Raw genomic sequence first — 22,593 nt, 5'->3', positions numbered from 1 at the left:
AGGCCCTACCTCCTTATTTATTCCAGAAATATAAGCACATAGAAGATATTTTTCTAAACATTGGTATATCACAAACCTTTTTTTTTTTCCTGTCGTTCTCTGAATTTGATATTTTTCTTTTTTTTTTTTTTACTAGGTGAAACGATGCACCAGAGTAGGGAAATGATATGCATTATTATGAAAGGACCTGTAAGGACTGGAACAGCCTCCAAGAGGACCCAGCTTCTTCTTCTTCTCTCGACGCCTTCCGGCTTGTCTTGAGTGGGAAGCAGAAATAGTTTTGTCTCCAGAGGACACACACGTTGTATATACGCACTTGCACAAAAGCTACAATATCCTGTCTTAGATGTGTCACGGGTCCACACACTCACACACATTTCACAGTGCGATAATCTTCAAAACTTGAAGCTGCACTCTACCTGGAAGAAGAAGAAGAAAAAATCTATGTTAACTGGATGTGCCAAAACAATTTATATATATATATATATATATATATATATATATATATATATATATATATATATACATATATATATTATATATATATAAATTGTTTTGGCACATCCAGTTAACATAGATTTTTTCTTCTTCTTCTTCCAGGTAGAGTGCAGCTTCAAAAGCTACAATATCCTGTCTTAGATGTGTCACGGGTCCACACACTCACACACATTTCACAGTGCGATAATCTTCAAAACTTGAAGCTGCACTCTACCTGGAAGAAGAAGAAGAAAAAATCTATGTTAACTGGATGTGCCAAAACAATTTATATATATATATATATATATATATATATATATATATGTAATATATACTCGTTGGCCTTATGCCCAAAGGGCCTTAAACCACTTCCACTGTTATGCCAAAAGTTAAAGACTTTGAACACTATAAGTGCCCCTTTGGCATAAGGCCAACTATATTCTAATCTATATTCAGACAATAATGTAGCTAACATTATGTGGCTACAAAGCCTTAACATCGAATTACTTTGCTTTTACAAGTGCAAGAATGAAAATAAAATTGCTCACAACCATACAAAAAGTGATTTTGAAAAAAAAAAATGGAAGTTGCGCTCCTGGGTGGGCTCGAACCACCAACCTTTCGGTTAACAGCCGAACGCGCTAACCAATTGCGCCACAGAAGCTGGATAGCTCTCATGAGGGTCGCAACGGTACAGTATTTTCAAAAGTGTTTAGCGCCCTCTCTGTTTAGGATTTTTCTTTCTTTCTTTTTTGTTAGCAGTGAAACCTACCACAAGAGTTCTGTGGAAACCACCGACCAGGGGGGCATTTCATGAAGCATGTCGGACAAATTTGCTCTCAGCCAATCAGATGCAAGGATTTCAGTAGTTTTAACATTTTGTCAGACGAAATATCTGACAAAATGCTTCATTAAATGCCCCAGGGAGGTGTAAGAAAAGGAGAGACAACTCCTGCTCTCCTTTGAAGGATGCGCGGCACCGCAGAAAAGTTATGCGCTTAACTACAGGTGGAAAGCAGGTGCTTTGACAAAAGAGAGCATCAATAATCGGGACTAGCGCTCTCACATCTATAATAGAATACTTGCCCCTACTGCATTTCGCTCTCTCTCTTTCAATGTGATGGCAACAATGAATTTGTGTACCTTGAATTGGAGCAACGAATCAAAATGCAGTGTAAAACTGACAATATTTTAACAGTAAATAGTTCAAAAGCACGCTGGAGCACGCTTTAGCGGAGTTTATTTGAATGATCAAGATATTATCCCAAATTAAAGGATAGAAAACTAACATGCGGAAATGTGCGCATTATAGAAAAATATTAGGTTTTTAAGACGGCCTAATTTTCATTTCATTTCGATTTGCGCATTACGAAGAAACTAGAAATACACGTTTATAATATTGAATTCTTTCCTAAACTACTCTTAATCAATTCGACTATTTCATTTAAATCTTATGGGGGAATAAAGCTTGTAATTCAACGAAAGGTGAAATGTGTTCCTGTCTCCGAACTTCGCCTTGCAACTAGAGCGGTGCAGAGCACGACTTCAAAGCGTATTCACTGAGTGGAATGATAGACACCCCATTGTAACGCTTTGAAACCAATTGTGTTTGCATGAATAACGAACGAGTTGTCTCTCCTTTTCTTACACCTCCCTGCACCGACTGATCTCTGGTTTGAGATCAGCGAATCTAGTTACATAGAGATCAGAGAATTTGAATCCCGAAATAATCTATATGAAATGTAAGGGGTACGAACTAGGACCTCCTCGATTTATGTAGATTAAGTTTGTATTACATGCTCTTGCATCCGAACTCTATACGAAAGAAACAATAACTACAAGGTCATGTAGATAAGTGGAGAATACAAAATCCAGTGCATGACATTCACTAAAGCTGACTTCCGCCAAGCAGTATTTACGATATTACATTAATTTTGTTGTTATAGTAAGTGCTGGTATATTACTATCATACAAGATTGCAGTCACAAGACTTGCCCACAACATGTTCAAATTTAAGTTCAACCCTTTGTGTGCCACGGTTATTTGAAGTCCATAGGTTTGTGTGTGAAATATATGCACATTTGATTCACTGGCACAGAGAGGGTTAATGATATTTTTCCAGCAAATATGAATATATATATGTATTATATATATATATATATATATATATATATATATATATATATATACATATATATATGTATTATATATATATATATATATATATATATATATATATATATATATATATATATATATAGATATATATATATATATATAAACTTATATAGTTTTAGTACAAGATAACTCTGTGCTGTCAGTTTGCACATGCTTGGGGCACATCTCTAGAAGTACAAAACTTGTGACGAGTGTGCCCTCAACATTAAAAAAAAAAAAAGAGATGAATATTACATTCCAGACAGTATTATGCATCATCATCCCAAAACCGTGAAGGACAAAGACAGAGACAGAGACATATTTAGACAATAACAGAAACAATTTAAGACAGGGACACGATCCGGGACTCTAATGGCATTGACAAGGGGCATCAAGTTCGACTTATAATAGAGATGGGTCCCAACAAAAGTGCATGAATACATTATTTGCACGCGCTAATCAATACTCTGAGCATGCGTGCACTAAACATTTTCCAATGTAATGGTAACATTCAGTATATATAATGATAACATTAGATTTCCTTTCTTCATCTTTCTCAATATCGAGACATTAAACAGGAAATCCGCCCCAAAATAAATGAACTCCATAGGAAAGAGAAGAAAAAGTCCCCAGAGAACGTTCCCAAAGTGACAAAAATCGGACAAGAAATAAGGAAGATAGCATGACTGTGATATTTCACTTTTTTTTTCCGGAAAACATTCCTTGACTATATAGTCATGCCCTCACAATTTTTCATTTGTTAAAATGAAATTTAAAATATACATATATATATATATATATATATATATATATATATATATATATATATATATATATATATATATACTAATACAGGTAAAAACATATTCCCATACAAAAGAGGTAACGTTTGCTCTTCTTTATGTTGGCCTGGTTTTGAGGCAAGTTTTGTATCTCTACAGCTGAAGATAATCATTAATATTTGTTATTTCTGTATAATATGAAATGAATAAGAAATATTGTGAGACCATGACAACATCAACTTGCTGATTTGAATATTCATATCGACTGGTCAAGAAGTGTTTCCGAATTTTTTGAAATTTCAGAATGTCATAACTTCGTTATTTTTTTTCCGAGTTTGATCATTTTTCCACTGTTCTGCAGGGATATTTTTCTCTTTCCTAAAGAAATTGGCAAAATATTGGAGTGGATTCTCTTCATTAGTATAGAGCTGAAAAATTTAGCACCTTTGCTTGGTACGCCAACGTTCTCGGGATCTCAAGAGAGATAGCTCCTATCAATGAATATGATATTACACATGAGGTGACGTAAGAGGTGAAGTTATGATGTGTCCATCAAATCGGCTGTAAATATTCTGACACTGTATTGTAGTGGTCAGTGTTGGATCTGTGTGATATGAACTGTAGCCTCTGAGTTCGAATCATGCATGCTCTGCGATGGAGAGTGCATAAAGTGAATGGCAGAAGTTAGTGTCTACATTGGAGGACCAGTGGCGAATCCAGAGGGGGCGCACCGGGCGCGCGCCCCCCTTTATTTTTCGTTAAAAACAAAAGAAATAAAAAGAAAGAAATGAAATGAAACCCGGAAGTGGCATCAGAAATATTTGTCCCCCCCCCCCCCCCTTACAGAATTCCTGGATCCGTTCCTAGGTGAGGACTGTCATCCCTGCGCAAAAACAAAAAACAAAACAAAAACAAAAAACACGCACAAACAAACATGCGATCTTCTTCTTCTTTGGTATGATCGAAGTCATGAGCAAACTTGATATACAGTTTAATAATATTTTTAAAAGACAGTATAAGAAAATGTTGATTAGTACGTATTGATATTTTGGATATGGATAATTGGTCTTCTTTTTATTTTTATGATGTTGTTTTATTTCTAGTTGTGATTATATACATATCATTTTTTAGTTATATTTTATAATGATTATATCGTGGGGTATGCGGATCTGCAACATAACAAGCCTATTCTGGCTTTTTACGCACATACCATTTTCTGATTAACTGCACACACAATGTTAATGAGCTTGTGTTCTTTATGTACCTATATATGCTATCTGTTTTCCCTATTTCTCTCTTTTTCATAATCTTTCCCTGTTTTGTCAGTGTTTTCATTGTTTTTATATGTACACTTTTGTACAACGTGCTCATATTTACATGTATATTATATCTATATATTGAATCGGAAATAAAGATTGAATTTTAATTGGTATCATTATCATTATCAGTGTCATTATCATTATCATTATCACTATAATTGTCATCATAATCATTATCATTATACTATCACTGTATTGTCATCATAATCATTATCATCATTGTCTGTGTATTTATTTAGTATTATCTAAATCATGCACTATATACGGATGTGTCAAAACAAAACATTCGCTTAGACTGACATCAAGATGATTGTGCTGAAGTATTATTTAAACGATCTATATATACTCATATAGGTATACAGATCGCATGAATAGCTTTCTCGGTCAAACCTTCATAACACATTGGGCGCGATAAAGTCATTACTGTTCATAGTCCAATTTCTTCTATGGTCTCGAACCCGCTCATTACATGATTTGTTTGGGGGGGGGGGGTGTGAGGAGGACGGCGGCAGAAGGGTATGTAAGGAGGGCATAATAACAAGGGATTGGTAAAAGTAGAGAGAGGAATTACTACTGTTAAGGGGAAGATTCTCGTTTGTTTTGTAATACATTGTACATTTTGTTTTCATTGAATTTGTACAACAAACATGTATTACTAGTATTGGAAATAAAATTCAATTTGAATTTGAATTGAATTGAATTGAAATATTGATTCTCATAACTTGCTCAATTTTTGTTTGCTGTTTTCAATTCTTACTTTGAAATTGAATATTTCAATCACATGTTTCTTCGTATCATCAATGAAATTTTATAGGAATTCCTTTGATAGCCTATTTCTAAAACTTTGAGTAGTATAGGGCACTTGTAGGAGGGGAGTCATGGTTTTAATAGAGTCACATCTCATTGTATTCTTTGACATGAATGTCATGTTTTGTATATTTTTCGCACATTATAATATAGGCCTAGATTTATCAATGAATGGAATGGAAATTAAAAAAGATAAAATATTGGGGAAAAGTGTAAACGTGCGTGTGAAAGAAAGTGAAATTGAGAAAGAGAGAGTGTGAGAAGAAAGAGAAAGGGTAGAAGAAAGAAGGGGAAAGTTCGCGATTAAATTTCTGTGGATGCAGGTTTTACTAGCTCTGCCTAAAAATGTGCACTTCTTCCGTAATTTTGGAAATGGGTGTTTCGCTTCTAAAGACTCGCCTTATGTTATGAGTTACTCTGAGTTCGAGATGTACACCCCCGGCTACCTCCTCCCTCCCCCCCCCCCCTCCCCCACAAAACCACCGCTGTGATTGAGCCACATCATTGACATCGGTTTTTGCCACTACCTTTACCGTACCCGACTTCGATATCATAATAATCTAAAATAGGCCGAATAACGTAACGCGAATGGTTGCGAATGGGTACTTCGCTCGTAGAAAGAAAAAAAAAAAAAAAGAAGGAAGAAAGGAAAGAAGGAGGGAAAAAGAAGAAAAAGGAGAAGAAGAAGATGAAGAACAGAAGCGGATCTAGAGGGGGGGTTGGGGGGTTGCAACCCCCCCCCCAAAAAAAAAAAAAAAAAAAAAAAAAAAAAACCGGGGACAATTTTTTTTAATCTTAATTTTTTTTTCTATTTATGGCAATGAGCTCTATACCCAAAATAATGGTGTTTTAGATGCAAGAAAACGCCATTTTCACACACAGATTTTCAAAAATTCTCCCTACTGTTGGAAGGGGGGGGACACCCCCCTCCCACACCCTCCCCCCCCCCCCCCCCCTCCCCCGCTCGCTCCGTTCGCTCGGGCTCGGTCACTACGCTCCCTCGCATACCGCCCCAACCCCCTCCTTTATAAAAAGCTAGATCCGCCCCTGAAGAAGAAGAAGAAGAAGAAGAAAAAGAAGCCAAGAAGAAGAAGAAGAAGAAGAAGATTTGATCACGTGACTTCGTACGTACCGTAGTAGTATCACCCGTGCGTAAGTACGTATTACACACACGCTTTGCTATATGCTCTGTGCATGCAACACTTCGGATCGTTTGAATGATGAGCTCTTATTACGCTTTACATAGCAGCACAGGTTAGGTGCACACAGAAAACCGAATAACGGGAACGTGAATCTCATAGAGATTGTTTCTAAACTCGGTTGTCATCGCATGCCAGGATCTGGGAGTAATGTATTTTCAAGGAGTAGTATCGCCTCTTCAGGATTATAAATGATTGGGGATTGCAGTTTTGTGTGGCAGAAAGAAACGTCGGCTTACAAGATCGATCGTTCGGTGTTCGCATTCGACACCAGCCCATCTTCTGTCGCACGTTAACGCCCGGGCTCGCGGCAGGGGGTTCAGGGTACATTGAATAAACTGTAACGCGAGCGAGGCGAGGCCAAGGGATTCGTTGGGAGCTGTGTGTTGGGTCAGTCAGCGGCGACCAGCAGAGAAGGGACGGAACAAACAACATCATGGCTGCCGATTCTAGTGCTGTTTTAGCCCAGGTACATGTTCACTTATGACATGGTATTTTCTTTTAATTTGCCAGAACCATTTTCAAGAGTTTCGCATGAGAATGATTTCGATGAACAAACGGCACTAACGTTAGGTGACTACACACAGTAGACCCGTTTCGACACACATTCACATTCCTCATGTTTACTGTGGAAGTGTTACTCCACTACGGCCACTGGCCACTGCCACAGGACACGGCACTGGTCTGAATGAGCTCTAACGACTTAGATCTGTTATCTGTTACCTTTTTTTTTTTTTTTTCTGCCGAGAGTACAAATAGGTACATGTAGACTGTCATGTTTGTCACTGTTCATAGGCCCTACTACTGACCAGTATAGTAGGGTACTAGGTCTCGCGCAGGGACCTAATGATCGCGCATAGCGTAACTGCGTATAGCAAGCGATATTACGCGTAGGACTAAGCGCAAAATTTGCCGATACGCCCATGGAATAAACATACCTGACTTACCGCTCAACATGAGAAGGAAGCAGGTAAGAAATTTTGATTTCCAACGAATTTTCCACTAAATTTCCAATTTTTTACCTTGTGCAAACCTACCTTCCCTTAAAATCTGTTCTAAGGATGTTGTAGCCTAGACGTGTCGTCTCGCTTGTCTCGTTCGTAGTCGATAGAATTCGTAATTTGTTCGATCGATCGTTTACCACGTGACGTCATCATACACAAGAACAATGTATGCTGCCAGCTACGCTGAAATACTGTTAATAAATGTTGTTTTAAGTCAAATTTTAACACAACGATTATAATATTACAAAGGAATAAATATTTCAGTCTATCGAAGTTGAAGTGTGATTTCAATTTGAATTTGCTTGTGATTTCTTGCGCTAACTTGTGATATATTGGTGACAGGGGAGGGCCATAATATGAAGAAAACAAATTAGATGAGAGTGTGACAAATGGGTGACGAAAATGAGAGGGTGACGAATGGGTAAGCACACACACAAACACTAACACACACACACACAAAGTATATGTTCATATTTTACTTTTTTCCATTTTATATTACGTGTATATTATTGGTTAAAGTGATTAGAAATATTGTAAGAAAACTTTATAAATGAAAATCATTAACGATTATGAAAATATCAATGATAGAAATAATGATAATAAGAACGATAAAATGATGGTGGTGGAAGTGATAATAATAATAATGAAAATGATAATGATGATGATGATTATGATGATCGATGATGGTGGTGGTGATAATAGTAATAATGATGATAATAATAATAACAATAATAATAATAATAATGATTATAATAATAACACATATAATAATAATAATAACAATAATATACAAAAGTTAGGTAAAACTGCTGTTGCTTATAACAGGGACAAATTTAATATCAAGTGAAAAAATATTCTACGAAAGCCGGAGCACGTTACAGCCGCAGAGGGGCAGACACTTTCACGCATGAAACTACAGAGGGCAGCTGCGCGATCTTTACATACCCCGAGAAATTGAACGCATAAAAGAAAGTCCGACATACAAACGGCGACAGCGCACTACTCCGTCATCGTATCATCAGGAGATTCTGGGAGGTGATTTTTCTGCTTTTTCGTGATATTCATTGAGAAATTCAGGTACGATTATAGAATAACTTCTATTATAAGAGCATTTCAAATTTACGTGCGCGATATCTAGACCCCTCAACCATACTGTACGCGCTCTACTTCCTATCGAGTATCATCCCTCATCCAGTTGATGGGTCATCTTCCATTCCATGCAATTCAATGCAGAGTAGATCTCCATCTGATGTTGCACTTGACCAAAAGATCGGTCTGTATCTTGTCGTGGGTGATACATGTATGTTCCGCAGACACTACGTCTGGGATGGAATCCCCTCCCTCCGGAGTCCGATACGAGAAGAGCTGTATGTAGTTAGTGTACTGTGTAGGTTATTGCCTGAATTACCTGAATTAGAATCTACCTACGATGACGCCCAGTTAAAGTTGAAAACTTGTAGAGGGCCATTCAAAGGATTTAATCCTGAGCCTGAGGAGATCCATGTGTAAGTTAAAAAAGAAAAAAGGAAAAAAGAATAAAAGACTCCTCCGATCCGGACAGATGGATTTTTCTGTGTACATTGTATTTGTTGTACTTGTTTTTTAGCATCATTATTACATGTACTTCAAACTTCTTGGTTGTCAATTTTTAGTGTGTGCATATGATTTCAGTGTACTGTGTATGGCTGAAAGACTTCTTACAACTGTACACTTGTACATAGTATGGTACATTTGTACATGTCCTCCCACCTCACCACCCCCCCCCCCCCCCACTGATTTTTCCATGTACATCATGTTGCATACACTGCCTTTGAATATGCATGGATAGATGCACATGTACAGTTCGACCTCGATTATCCAGCCTCCTACTAATATTGCTGCAATCACTCAATCCACATGTCTATGAAGGTGAACTTGTCCTTTAGTTGTCTATCTACAGTGTACATGTGTTTTCATATGAAAAATTAACAATATCCCATTTTACACATAATACACTGTACATGCAATGTACGGTTGTACGTGTATTATTAGTAGTAGTATTAGATATTTTATCATTATTACTAAGTAATTATCATTATAATTGTTATTGTTATCATCATCATCATACTATCATGCAATGCACTTTTGTTGCAGGTAGCAGTGTTTTCATAAGTTGTTAATTTGCAAATATATTGACAAATTTTATTATTGATTGTCTTGCAAAAATGGACAAAAATTGAAAATTCCTTAAAATATACTATGTCACAGTGTGCAGTGTATGTAACCATCAATGCTCAGGGTAATTTTGTGGCACAAACTACCATCTTTGCCTTGTGTCGGCAATTCTGAATTTTTAGTGCATATACACTTGTATACTGTGTCCTACTTGTACAGTACAATTGTATGTTGGAAAAAGATCATGTGAAATAGCACAAATTCAGAAATATATATTGCGCATTAAGAAATTGCCAGTGTGAGTTGAAAACATGTTGTTTTGTATTCTCCTAATGTACAAAATTTATCACCAAATGAAGGATGAGTTATAGGAAGCATTGTACCATTTTAGAAGCTTGTGCTACATTTGTAGTTCTGCAAGTGATAGGATACATATGTACACTGTGTACATGCATATATGTACAAATTTGTATGCAAGTACTGTATATGACCGTACACTTGTTTGAAAGGGAAGTTTCTGTTCTATTCTACCTTATGGCATGTTTGATAGCAACGAGTGATAGAAGAATTACTGTATATCTCCTTACAATTGTAGATACAGCATTTACTGTACGAGCTGAACCAGCTCGTACAGTATATTATAGCATATAGGGTATCATGACACCTTTGACAACATGATCATATGATTTGCATGCAGCGATTACCTTCAGCTGATCAGTGTCATTGGAGCCTTTTCCCTGAAGAACAATGGTACACGGTGTGTGTTGTCCATGTAACTTGCACAAAATCAAAACCACTTGGTCATATCATGAGATGATCAAAGGAGAGAGTGATAGTACATAGATGAGTATACAGTGTAACAATGGGTGATTTCAAGGTCGAAGGTGGTGCTAGTGCTATCTCAGCACTAGCGCTGGCGATAAAACCGAATTTGAAACCAGCTGATGTTGGGTGGTTTGATGCCAAAACCTACAATGTAGTGCTAGGGATCATTAATTGTGGTTGGTGTCATTGCATTAATCTATCTGACTTTTGGTGTTCAAGCTTGATTTAAGGCAGTTTGGAAAATAGCACTAACTAGCACTAGCTCTAGCCCCGAACTTGAAATCATGCAATGAAAAAGTTTCAGATACTCGTACACAATACATTGTACTGTTTCAGGAGTACAGTCAATTCTACCTTTATGATAGCTGTCGTAGTAGATGTACATGTACAGTACAGCTGTAGCTGACATGAAGTGTTCATATATTCATGGTTGCATTACAGTTTTTCAATCATTTCTTTCATTGTTTGTTATTCACATAGAATCAGTATTTTGGCTAGCTCCATAAGCAGTAATTTTTGAGTCAAAAGCAAACATTAAAATGAGTTTCATTGGAGAAAGATTAAGTACAATGTATCATACATGTTAGCCCGACCAGACGCCGTGCGCTAGCGCTAGCACAGCGTCTGACGGTGTGTGATACACATATCTACGAAACCCCATACACATACTAAACCCCTCGAACACGGCCACACAACAACAAAACTGTTGAAAATTTCTACATTCTTATCTCAAATTTTACGAATCACTCACGTGAATTGAGATGCTTAGACTATGAGCATGGTATTTCAGTCCATAGTGAGCCCTCACACACTATACACTGAGCGAAAAGTCCAATCTTAACCCGGAACGCTGTGATCATCGCTGGGCCATTCAAAATAAACTTTCCCAGCTTTGAACGATGCAAATTGTGCTGCTAGAGTTTGTACGCCCGCGAAGTCGACAGCGCCCTCTTTGCCCAGTGCTGCGCCGACATTTCGAATCATTTCTGCGATTTCTACGATTTCTGCGGCGTACAGGATTAAAAAAGGTGCAATTTTTGGTAAGTTGTAAACTAAGTATATCAATATCAATAGCTGAAAACGGTAGCTAAATAGATAAAGTTTTCACCTTATTTAGTCTTAGTAACAAATATGGTGCAGTAAATTCAAAATCGAGTCGGCGCCCCGGAATCCTGAGATTACGTAGTGTCCACAGCGACAGGGCTGTGTATAGTTACATGTATGCCAACAGATATTATCTGAAATCAGAATTCTTCTGGGCCATTAATTGAGGGTGTGGTTCTTTTCTCTTTTGCAGCCCCATGGAGATACATTGGGGAATTATGTGGAGCAGCAGTATGGCAGCAATGAGTTCCTGGACCTGTCGGATGCCAGCATCCAGTACCGACTCGAGCAGATGAAGGACCAGATCCGCAAGGAGATCCGCAAGGAGCTGAAAATCAAGGAGGGGGCGGAGAACATGCGCAAGGTGACCACAGACAAGAAGAGTCTGGCCAATGTCAACAACATGGTCAAGCAGGCCAACGCCCGGCTGCAGGAGTTGCAGCAGGAGCTGAATGAGCTCAACGCCCGCATCGTGGTGAACACAGACAACACCGGCCCCAGCCCTGGTGAGTTCGTGTAGCCTCGTGTTTACGCACACATATTGTTTGTATGCATATACTTCTATGTGCTGGAAGAGAAACAAAGAAACATATATTCAAGTTCACACACACAGACAGGTTTATGCAGACATGAACACATAAATGCGTGCAGTGTACACACACAAACCAGTAAAAATGGATGTGAGACGTGGATAAACTGTAAGCAACAGCCCCCCCCCCCCCCCCACCCATGCACACACACAGGATATCATGCAATGTTTTGTACTTTACATACAGGTACATGTGTGCACTTATGGGTGGCCACAACTCCCATGCTCACACACTGCGATTTGCTGATGGACGTAAGAAATTTCAACACTACCATAATAATAGGGCAAATACAACCGTACATGCAGCGTTCTAGGAAAATTTTGAGCAGAGATAACATTTATGAGACACAAGATTTGGAGGGAAATTTGTGTGATTTTTTTTTTTTTTTTTTAATTTCTTGACAAGCTCCAAAGGCGGGGCACGCCCTACAGTACTGTATAGACGGTCATGTACTATACACAGACCTTGAAGGTAATCCCCAGGTACTGTTTCTTTGAAGAAGACCTACATGTACGTACATGCGTTGTACACATGTGTATCTTGCTAGATTTGGCACAGTGCACAGGCATTGATTACAACTATGCTTTGCTTGGGGATGTCATTTCTCTTGTAGCGGTATCTGTACCTCTTCACATGCTTGAGTAATAAACATGACATAACAACCACAGAATTTTGTACCCTCTCCCATTCAGTGTGGGTAGAAATGCAGCGTCAAGAATCCATGTTCTTTGAAGAAGATGTGATTGAGGGAAGATTTTGCATCCAATTTCACTGTTATGAAAGTTTGGTTTTGGTTTCACAGCTGCCTTGTCAAACTTTGTGTATAAGGAGTAACATATCTCTCTGCTCTTTCATGCATCTGTTATTCAATCACTGTGTGCTTTGTAAATCAGAACCCCTGACATTTGAGACTGCTGAAGTACAATTTGTAGCTCTTCTGTCAACTGTACAGTTACAATGTGCAGTACAATGTCATACACAACATTTTCACTGTCTGGTGAATGTACCATGTCTTTGCTGGATGTAGCTATTGATAAAATGCAATAACTCGCTTGAAGGAAAACATCCAACCTATGTGATAAGGCTTCCAAATGTGGTCGCTGAAGAGCTCACATCAGTCAGCACCCTCATCCAGCCTGTAATAACTCGTCACAAATCAAGCAGGCAGCACAAGAGCCAGGGCCATGGCAATCACTGATGGGAAGCTACTGCCAGCTGCACTCTCTTCAGGGGGGACCGGACAGGGATTCCTGAGTTTGTCAAACCGGATGACGCGAGAGAAGGTCGATCTACACACTTCCCCCCCCCCCCCTCCCTCTGATTTCTGTCTTTCTTTTTTATGCCTCCGCCACGAAGTGGTGCCGGAGGCATTATGTTTTCGGGTTGTCCGTCCGTCCGTCCGTCCGTCCGTCCTTCCGTCCGTCCGTAATGAATTTTGTGGACAAGGTAACTATCAAAACCTGTTGAGGTATCCTAATGAAACTTGGCATGTATGTGTATTATGGGGTGAAGTTGTGCCTATCAACATTTGGGTGCACATGCTCAAGGTCAAAGGTCAAAAGGTCAAGGTCAAATACATAAAATTTCACTATTTCCACCATATCTATTGAATGCCTGAAGATATTTTCTTGAAACTTAGTGTATACATGTATTACCCAATTAAGATTCTCTGGTGAAAGTTTGGGTCATGAGGTCAAAGGTCAAAGGTCAAAAGGTCAGGGTCAAATACATAAAATTTCACTATTTCCACCGTATCTATTGAATGCCTGAAGATATTTTCTTGAAACTTAGTGTATACATGTATTACCCAATTAAGATTCTCTGGTGAAAGTTTGGGTCATGAGGTCAAAGGTCAAAGGTCAAAAGGTCAAGTAAAAATATTAAAACTTTTTTTTTTCCATACTTGGAAAATTGTTCAAGGTATCTTCATGGAACATAGTATATACATATACTGACTGGAAGTGATTATCTAGAGAATGTAGGGTTCATGGGGTCAAAGGTCAGGGGTGAAAGGTCAAGTGCAACACTTCAAAATTTTACTATTTCCCTCCTATCATGCAATGCCAGCAGGGTTATTGTTTTTACACTTGGTGTATGCATACATGTGTAACCTAATAGAAATTCTCTGGAAAGTTTTTTTTTTCTTCTTTTTTTGCCTCAAAGGTCAAAAGGTCAAAGATCAAGTGAAAGTGCTGAACTAACTTTTTCCTCCATATCTCGGAAGTGGCTCAAGTTATCTTGAAACTTAGTACATATTATGCATGTTCTACCTGAAAGTGATTATCTTATGAATTTTAGGGTCAAGGGCCAGATGAAAATGGTAACAATTTACTATTCAATTCAGAAATTGCACTTTTTCTCCACACCTGTACCTTGAAAATTACTCAATGCCTAAATGTATGAATGGGTCAAAGTCGAGTTAAAGTCCTTAAATCCCTAGATACATGCTCTCCTATTCATCCAATTAAACCTAGGTCAAGGAAGGTGAACATTCAACACATTTGTGACAAACTTGTCATTTCAATATTTTGCCAATTTTGTGAAAATGTAATCACACATTGTCCACATGTACTATCTAGACCTATTGGGAAAATCATGCATTATGGCGGAGGCATACCAGTCGCCAAAGCGACATTTCTAGTTTTTAAATTGAAACTTGACCCTGGACAGAACTTCAAGAAGATTCAAGAGCTGAGCTGTCGGTACGCATCGCCCAAATCGACAGGGTAAACCAGGCTTCACTGACCAAAGATATTGGCACTGCATGTTCCAAGGAGTAATTGAATTGAAATTAGAGTGACGTATAATCATCAAGATATATATTTCAAGCAATTTAGGTGCATTTTATGCTGGAGAAACTTGTAGCCTTTGAATATGATTACCGTACAAGTCATTTTTTTTGTGTGTGTGTGAGGATATTTAAAAAGCAAAAAATGTGATTACATGTTGCATGCAAGGTACCTGTCATTCATTTTGTTTTGGAAATCATGGTCATAACCATTTAAGTTTTGTCAGTAGGGATCATTCTGTTTCATGATGCCATTTAAATGTTTGCTTTTATGATGCATACTGTATAAGTTACAGTAAATACATGTTGGACAATAATCAAAACCTTCCCAACAAGCAATAGTTACCCAATGACTGAAAAATTTAAATCCATACATGAGGGAGATGGAGGTAGAGGGATTATGGTTAAGATTGCATCCTTCAGTATCGGGAGACTGAGTGGAGTGTGATTGCCGGCTGAACAATTAATTTGACTTCATCCAATGTCCGTCATGCTTTAAATTTGCTCTGCTGTATCGCTTGCTGTTTCATAATTTCACACTAGTCTGGCCAGGTACAGTGTACATGTAAGCCTTTGCATTACTGACTGGATAACATATGGCTCTTTCGTGTAGCGTCCTTCACTTCACGGGTCAAAGGCGGTCTGTGTTGATAGCGACTAGATAGCACTTGGCTCAATGAATTGCTCAGATATTGTCGTCAAAAACACCCTTCATTTATCATTATTTTGGTTTTGTTATGTACAATCTATTAGGTTTTTATCATTTAGGATGAAAGACTTTGAGCAATGGTATTAAAGTCGAGTTGAAACGAGACTTTTAGAATATGAAAATCACAAGAAATTCTGTTTCCTATATTAAAAGCATTCAACTTGCAGATATTGTGCAAGTCACGCACAACTAATGAAATGTACAGAAGCTGTTCCTTTTGCAGTGTACGCTTTACATATGTGTACTGTATTAATCAACAACATGAATGAGTAAATTTTCCACTACAATTCCACTGGTAACATTATTATGTTTATGTTTTTGTTCAAATTCTTTGAATGCTACAGTAAATATCACAGGCATGACATACAAATGTCCTCTCCTAGCCAAATCTGCATCAATGTACACACAGGAACTTCAAGGATCTAGCTCTGATGCTTACATTTTCATTTCATTTCATTTTTGTTTCATTTACATGTTATTTATTGTCCATAAAATGGAAACTCGTCATGAATCAAGTGGTAATGATTACTTGAAACGTGTCGCCACTGAGCAGCGCCAACTACCTAAGGGTACATGTACAATATGTGGTGCTGTACAGTACGGTTTTCTTGGTAAGGGAGAGCAATTCACTCTTGTTTCATTTGAGTATCCAGTGCTCAACATAGTGGTAGCCAGTGGCCCTGGGCTACTAAAAATTGGTGTCAGGCCACCAAAGTTATCTTTTGGCAGCCAAATCAGGCAACTAGGATTCAAAATGGATTGTTAAATTGGCTTTATTTCGGGCCACTACATCTGTTCTTCGGGCCACCAAAATTTCAGAGTTAGGTGGCCTGAACGGGCCATGAAGCAAAAAAGTTAGTGTTGAACCCTGGTATCACAATGAAAATGCATAATACCATTAAATGCATAATAACACATTTCAACTATCCCATGATTTGCCAAAATACAAATATTGCTCAAGTGTACAGATGTACATTGTACCTCTGATGCTTGATTTCAAAGTGATAGTACAACTACCTGGTGATCAATGCGTAAGTGTGCCTCTGCAATGAAAACAAAAACCAATTTTAATGTTGCCGATGCATCATTATTGTCCCAGCTGTACTTTAAATGACACTCGTGTCTTAAAGATAACTCGAAAGTACAACGTACTGTAGTGATTCTCATTTTGTTTTGTCTGTGTAGGTGGATGTGGTATAATGGAGAAATGAAGATACTTGTTTGTGCACTTGATATCATTATACTCTTCTGAGCCTTCTTACCCGTGATACAGCATTGACCAAGAAGGAACCAAACAAGGAAAACTTGCAATGCAACCTGTACCACACGCTTGAAAAACAGTTTTCCTGATTAGAGAATGTGTATACATGCATACAAAGTACAAACATTGGTGTAAGTAGTTAGATCTCAATACAGGAATGTACAATTTTACATACCCATGGTGCAAGATATTGTCTGTTTTAAAAATCAAGAATGTTTTCTCAGATCAGTTACCTTTATACAAATAATAATACATCAATGCATATAATGATGCATGTTAACTTTATGTCCTGATATCATATTGTACATTCAAAAATGAAAACAAAAGAGAGAGAATTCTCATGTTAACACCACCTCAGACTGCATGGTACAAAGTTTGTATGTTTTTGTCATCTTTTTACACTAACCATATCAACTTGTAGGCCTCAGTGCATTATTTCTAAATTGAACTGAATTTCAAATATTTTTTATTGTCCACAAAGAAAAGACTGGAAATGTGCTTTCTGCCAGCTTTACAACATTGCTCAGACAGGCAATGGAGAAACCAACTCGTGAAAAGGAGCACAAATTAAATGATAGGCACAGTATGGTTCAAGCCTAGTAGTCCCATGTATTTTGCAGCAGAAATCACCACAGTTGTTATAATTAATGCACTTTACTGGTATTCAAAGTGAAATTCGACAATTTGTGTACAGTAGGCTCAATATCAATGTACGGTGTACATAAATATGCCTAGTTCACTTGCTTTTTTACATGTAGGTACACGATTGTACATTGTATACCAATGTAAAAGAGTTATGGATTGTTTATGCAGACCAAAATTAGTCTCTCTGTGTTAACTGTAAACTGTAAAAGTTAATTCACCCCAAGGCTGGTCAATCAAAGATGGAGCTCTTCCTTGTACACAAACACATGAGAGTATAATGTGTCCAGTGTACTAAAATGTACATTGTACACATGCAGGCATTGTACAGCAAATAAGATGAGAGGTCCTGTCACAAAAGTGTGTGGCTTGTTAGCGGAAGTGAATGAAGGTCAGGCTGTGCTTTACCTCCTCAAACATGTTGTATTAACCCTTTGAGTGCTGTGAGTGTTGATTGGCACAGAAAATCCCACAGTGTTGTGCACACTGTCCAAAGTCCCAGACACAGGAAGGGTTGACATAGAGGTCAAACCCTTTACAGTAACATGTACATCCACAGCATTGACAGCCACAAGATGCGGTACGATGATTTGCCAATGATTTTAAGAAATGTATTTTTGGAGGAATTTGACTCAAATTTGCTACTTTAAGACTTGGAAATAAGACTTGGAAAAACACCAGTTACTTCCAGTAGCATGGAGCATGTATCTACAGTGAATTGTATGCACATACTGCTAAACACAAGCAATCTCTTTTGCTCGTCTATTAAAAAAAAAAAAAAAGAAAGAAAGAAAGGCTGGAGATTCGGGTAAACAAGTTCAGCAGGATTGAAGTACATGTACGTCACACACTAATTCAATATCAGTGGGCTGGGGCAGAGATTGGTATACTTTGTGTGGAGGTTTGAGCATTGAATCTGACTTATTTACTGGATTTAATGTAGCATGACCCACCAGCTTGCAGTTAAAGTGCCCAGTGTACAGCTGCACTTGGTGCCTGAAATGCACGGCAGTTCTCATAGCACAAAGGGGCAATGTATAAATATCAAACACAAGCTGTAAAGTTGTGTTTGTGTCTGTGCAAAATGTGCAGGTATGATGCAAGTCCTCAATCATGGTGTTTTAGAGGCATGTAAGCAGACATTAGACAATGTCATATAAATGGAATTTTATCATACTTATTGTGTACAATGTAAGTACATGTACTACCTGGGTGTCCATTTTATAGTGTACTGTATAGTATTAAAATGTGGCTGCAAGTACCATGTTGCAAAAGATACACTGCATTTGCAGAGAATATTATTACCATAATGAAAAGAGATGAGATGTTGAGATCTCTGGATAAAAATCTAGAGCAGCATCAGTGTATTAGCAGAAAGAAGCTGTGTTTATCTTAAAAAAAAAGAAGAAAGAAATAAAGAAATTGTAGGTAGAATCATGATCCTAAATTATGCGTTTGAGGCATTTTTTTGGTTAGATGAACGCAGCCGTGTTTTCAAATGTGTCTAGAAACGTCAATTTTAAATGCCATTTAAAGGCGTTTTTGAAATGCATTTCAGACCATGATTGTCTTTCTGCGAGTACATGTAGTTGAAATGCAATGCTGTTTTGAAACATGTTTTATATCTCAAGGTCAAATCCCGGCTGTTTCCAGTTGTGTTCTCTGCCCATGATTTGTGTGTGAATGATGAAGCATGTTTGGTAGTACGCAGTTGACCTTTACTTCTCACGTCAAACAGCACAAAGCAGCTGTACAGTGACAACACTTGAATTGCAATGGTATGATGGTTACAGTGTAGTTAAACTCTGCACCCTGAGGATCATTTTTCAAACCATGTTCGCAAACACCATTCCAAACTCGTTTTGAAATGGGATTCTCTTTCTCAAGTTTGATTTTAAACGCAGCAAGATTTTACTTGGAAAGTTAGACTAGTGTTAGAAAGTTTAAATGCAACCAGACTTTACTTGGAAATTTAGACCCCGTTTACAGTGCAGGGCTGGGCCGAGCCGCGGCCGAGCCCAGCCTCAATTGCGGGGCCGAGCCCCGCAATTTTGTCCGTTTACACTGCAGGGCTCGGCCGCGCTTTTAATTCAAATCTTTCAATATTTTGTCATAGTGGCGCTCTGCTTGTAAACAAACGCAATTTGGTATAGTCTGGTTTTCAGACCCTTTGCCAACTGGATTCCGTGTTCGTCGCCGTTCGGGCAAAGGCCTTTGCGGAAGGAAAAATCCTTTGCAGGACAAAACCACCTTAAACTATACTGTAAAACATATTCGTGGCACAAAATTTTCGCGAATTGGAGCCGACAGCCTTTTTCGTGGCATGAAATTTTCGCGAATTGCTACTGGCGTTCAGTGCATATAGTGAAGACAAGAAATTTCGCGTGCATTTTAATTTCGCGAATCTTGGCTCTCGCGAAACTCGCGAAATTAAAATGCACGCGAACATTCCTCATTTTACAGTACTAGTTTTCGACGTTGAGGGGGTTAATATCCTGAATAGCGAAATAGTACGGGCAGAGAGTCTGGAAGCCAGACTAAAATTGGCCGCGCATTTGGCCCAGTTTGCGTTTACACTAAGAAGAGGCCGGGCTCTGCTGCGGCAGAGCGGCGGACTACCTCCAGAGCGTGGCCAAATGCGCAGCCAATTTTGGCCCCGCATTTGGCCTTTTGCATGTTTACACTGAAATGAAGGCGGGCTCAGCCGCAGCCGAGCCGCAGCCGAGCCTCGCACTGTAAACGGGGTCTTAGACTACATATTGTAGTGTTAGAAAGTCCTCTCAGTGTGAGTGTCATGGTCTGTCAGCTGAGATGGTGCTATTAAAGTGAAAACATGCATTGTAGTTCTGGTATTGGCTTGAGAACTGGTCTTGCACCATTTCATATTTGCTTGCAATATCATACAGTAAGAGTCTACCAAGAAACGTACAGTGTTGTACACTGTTCCTGGCTGACGCGACAAGCCGGGATGATGAGTTGTTTTGGAATATTGTGATATCAAAAATGAAAGTCGGTACACTAGTAATGTATACCAAATTTTTGTGGAATTACCTTTATATTTTCTTTGTCGTCCACACATGACGTCATAAAACCTCCAGCAGTCTCCTCATGCAGTGAGGGGATTTGCCTACAGTATGCCTAATATGCATTATGTACTGTATACACAGCGGTATGTCTAATATGCATTATGTAGGCCTATCATTCCGTAAAAGTGTACATTACACTGTATAATGTTAAACAGATTGAAGTGACATGATATTCTAGACACACTTCAGACATACAACATAGTGCAAAATATACACTGTGTTGTCCTTGGCAGTCAGCCAGTGGTTGCATATTAGCACAAACTTACATAGTTCATTATCCATACATCATTTAGACTTTTTATGACTACTGTGTTTGCTCACACGGAAAAGAAAATTTGTAGACAAAGTATACCTGTCATAACAAGAGTCTTGCCAAGATATACGATGTATTTTAACAGGTTGTACCATAAAACATTGTATCTTCGAACATATGTTGTGCATTGCAAGCAGAGATCAATTGCAACTTACAGTGTACAGTATACAATCACAATAAATACTAAAATAGTATGTATATAAATTTTTGAACACATAATTTCCCCTATCCTTTGAATTGAAAGAAAGCCATCCATTCTGCGTAGACTGGCCGAGTGTCATGGAAGTGTGCATCAGACAAAGAGGTTTGTCTCTTTCTCTCTCTTACCTTCAACTTGACACTCACATACAGTATAGTGGGTTTAGATGGAGACTCTTGCATCATCGGGGCCAGTTTGGTGGAGCATGAGTCATTCATCACCCCGATGGAAGATCTCCAGGGGGAGTCGGGGAAGATTGGAATCTTGTTCGACTCCCATCATCATCTCACATGAATTCTTTGGCACTGTGGAAGGATTATTGTCCCCTGCCTCGTCAACGGGGAAATATGTCGGAAGAAGAAGACCATGCGCAAGTTTCGAGACTATTCTCCCATCACCCCACCCCCGATCATAAATTTTCCTTGCCATATTATATTGTGCCCTTACAGGTGGATGAGAATTAGATTGAACTTGAGCACTCCAGGGTTTTGTTTTGTTTTTCTGTTCTAATTCGGGGAATGGGAAGAGGGGGAGTGGGGAGGGAGGGATGGTTTGTGAGGGGTGATGATGGTAGATTGTGGAGAAAGAATGTCCGCCGTCTCAAATTCACATTTTTCTCTGAAATGAGGAGTCTGTGGTTTCTGAAACCAGACATGTAATGCATTTTTAGAGTGCAGCCATCAATTTTAAATAGGGCTGCACTGTTGGTGTGTCCTCACCCCATCCCCCCCCCTTCTCTTTCCCCCATTCTTTTAGATCCATTAACTTTTCAATTCTTATTTGCGATTGCATTGATTCTTACATGTATGTTGATGGCCCTTTTTGAGGAGTTTTCTTTTATCATTTTTGTGTGGTTACTTTTCATGCCTCATATATGCTGCAGGCCTATCGGTGTACCCTCATTTCAGAATTTAGCTAGATAATAGGGGAAGGGGTTCATACTAATTGACATTGTTGGAATTTCTTATAAACAATACAAAACAAAACAACAACAACAAAAAGATGTTGATGTTACTATGTTCATGGTGCGTACCATCCTACATTAAAGATAATAAAAAGTTTTGGTACCTCAAAAGTGTCCTTGAATTTCCTTGTCTTAGTTTGTGTTTCAGGTTAAAGTACATTTCATATAACTAACACTGTGAGACTTACTCGCCCCAAAGTGCTCTCATGTCTT

At 38.4% G+C, this 22,593-nt stretch overlaps 1 protein-coding gene and 1 non-coding gene across 2 annotated transcripts in view; one reads left to right on the top strand and one right to left on the bottom strand.

Moving 5' to 3' along the window:
- Positions 1-1,067: 1,067 nt before the first annotated feature.
- On the bottom strand, positions 1,068-1,141 carry Trnan-guu (transfer RNA asparagine (anticodon GUU)). Its single transcript has one exon. It is a non-coding gene; the product is annotated as a tRNA-Asn (tRNA).
- Positions 1,142-6,806: 5,665 nt separating this feature from the next.
- LOC140240976 (serine/threonine-protein kinase N2-like) overlaps positions 6,807-22,593 on the top strand; it is an 83,202-nt gene continuing 67,415 nt past the window's right edge. Inside the window, exons 1-2 of the mRNA XM_072320750.1 lie at positions 6,807-7,210; positions 12,022-12,334. Of these exons, the coding sequence (XP_072176851.1) occupies positions 7,178-7,210; positions 12,022-12,334 (346 nt within the window). The 5' untranslated portion in view covers positions 6,807-7,177. The remainder of the gene's footprint in view (positions 7,211-12,021; positions 12,335-22,593) is intronic.

Source organism: Diadema setosum, chromosome 17 (assembly GCF_964275005.1).
Source record: "Diadema setosum chromosome 17, eeDiaSeto1, whole genome shotgun sequence".
Classification (NCBI taxonomy): Eukaryota; Metazoa; Echinodermata; class Echinoidea; order Diadematoida; family Diadematidae; genus Diadema; species Diadema setosum.
The sequence above is the reverse complement of the archived record's forward strand: the minus strand, read 5'-3'. Positions and strand labels throughout refer to the sequence as shown.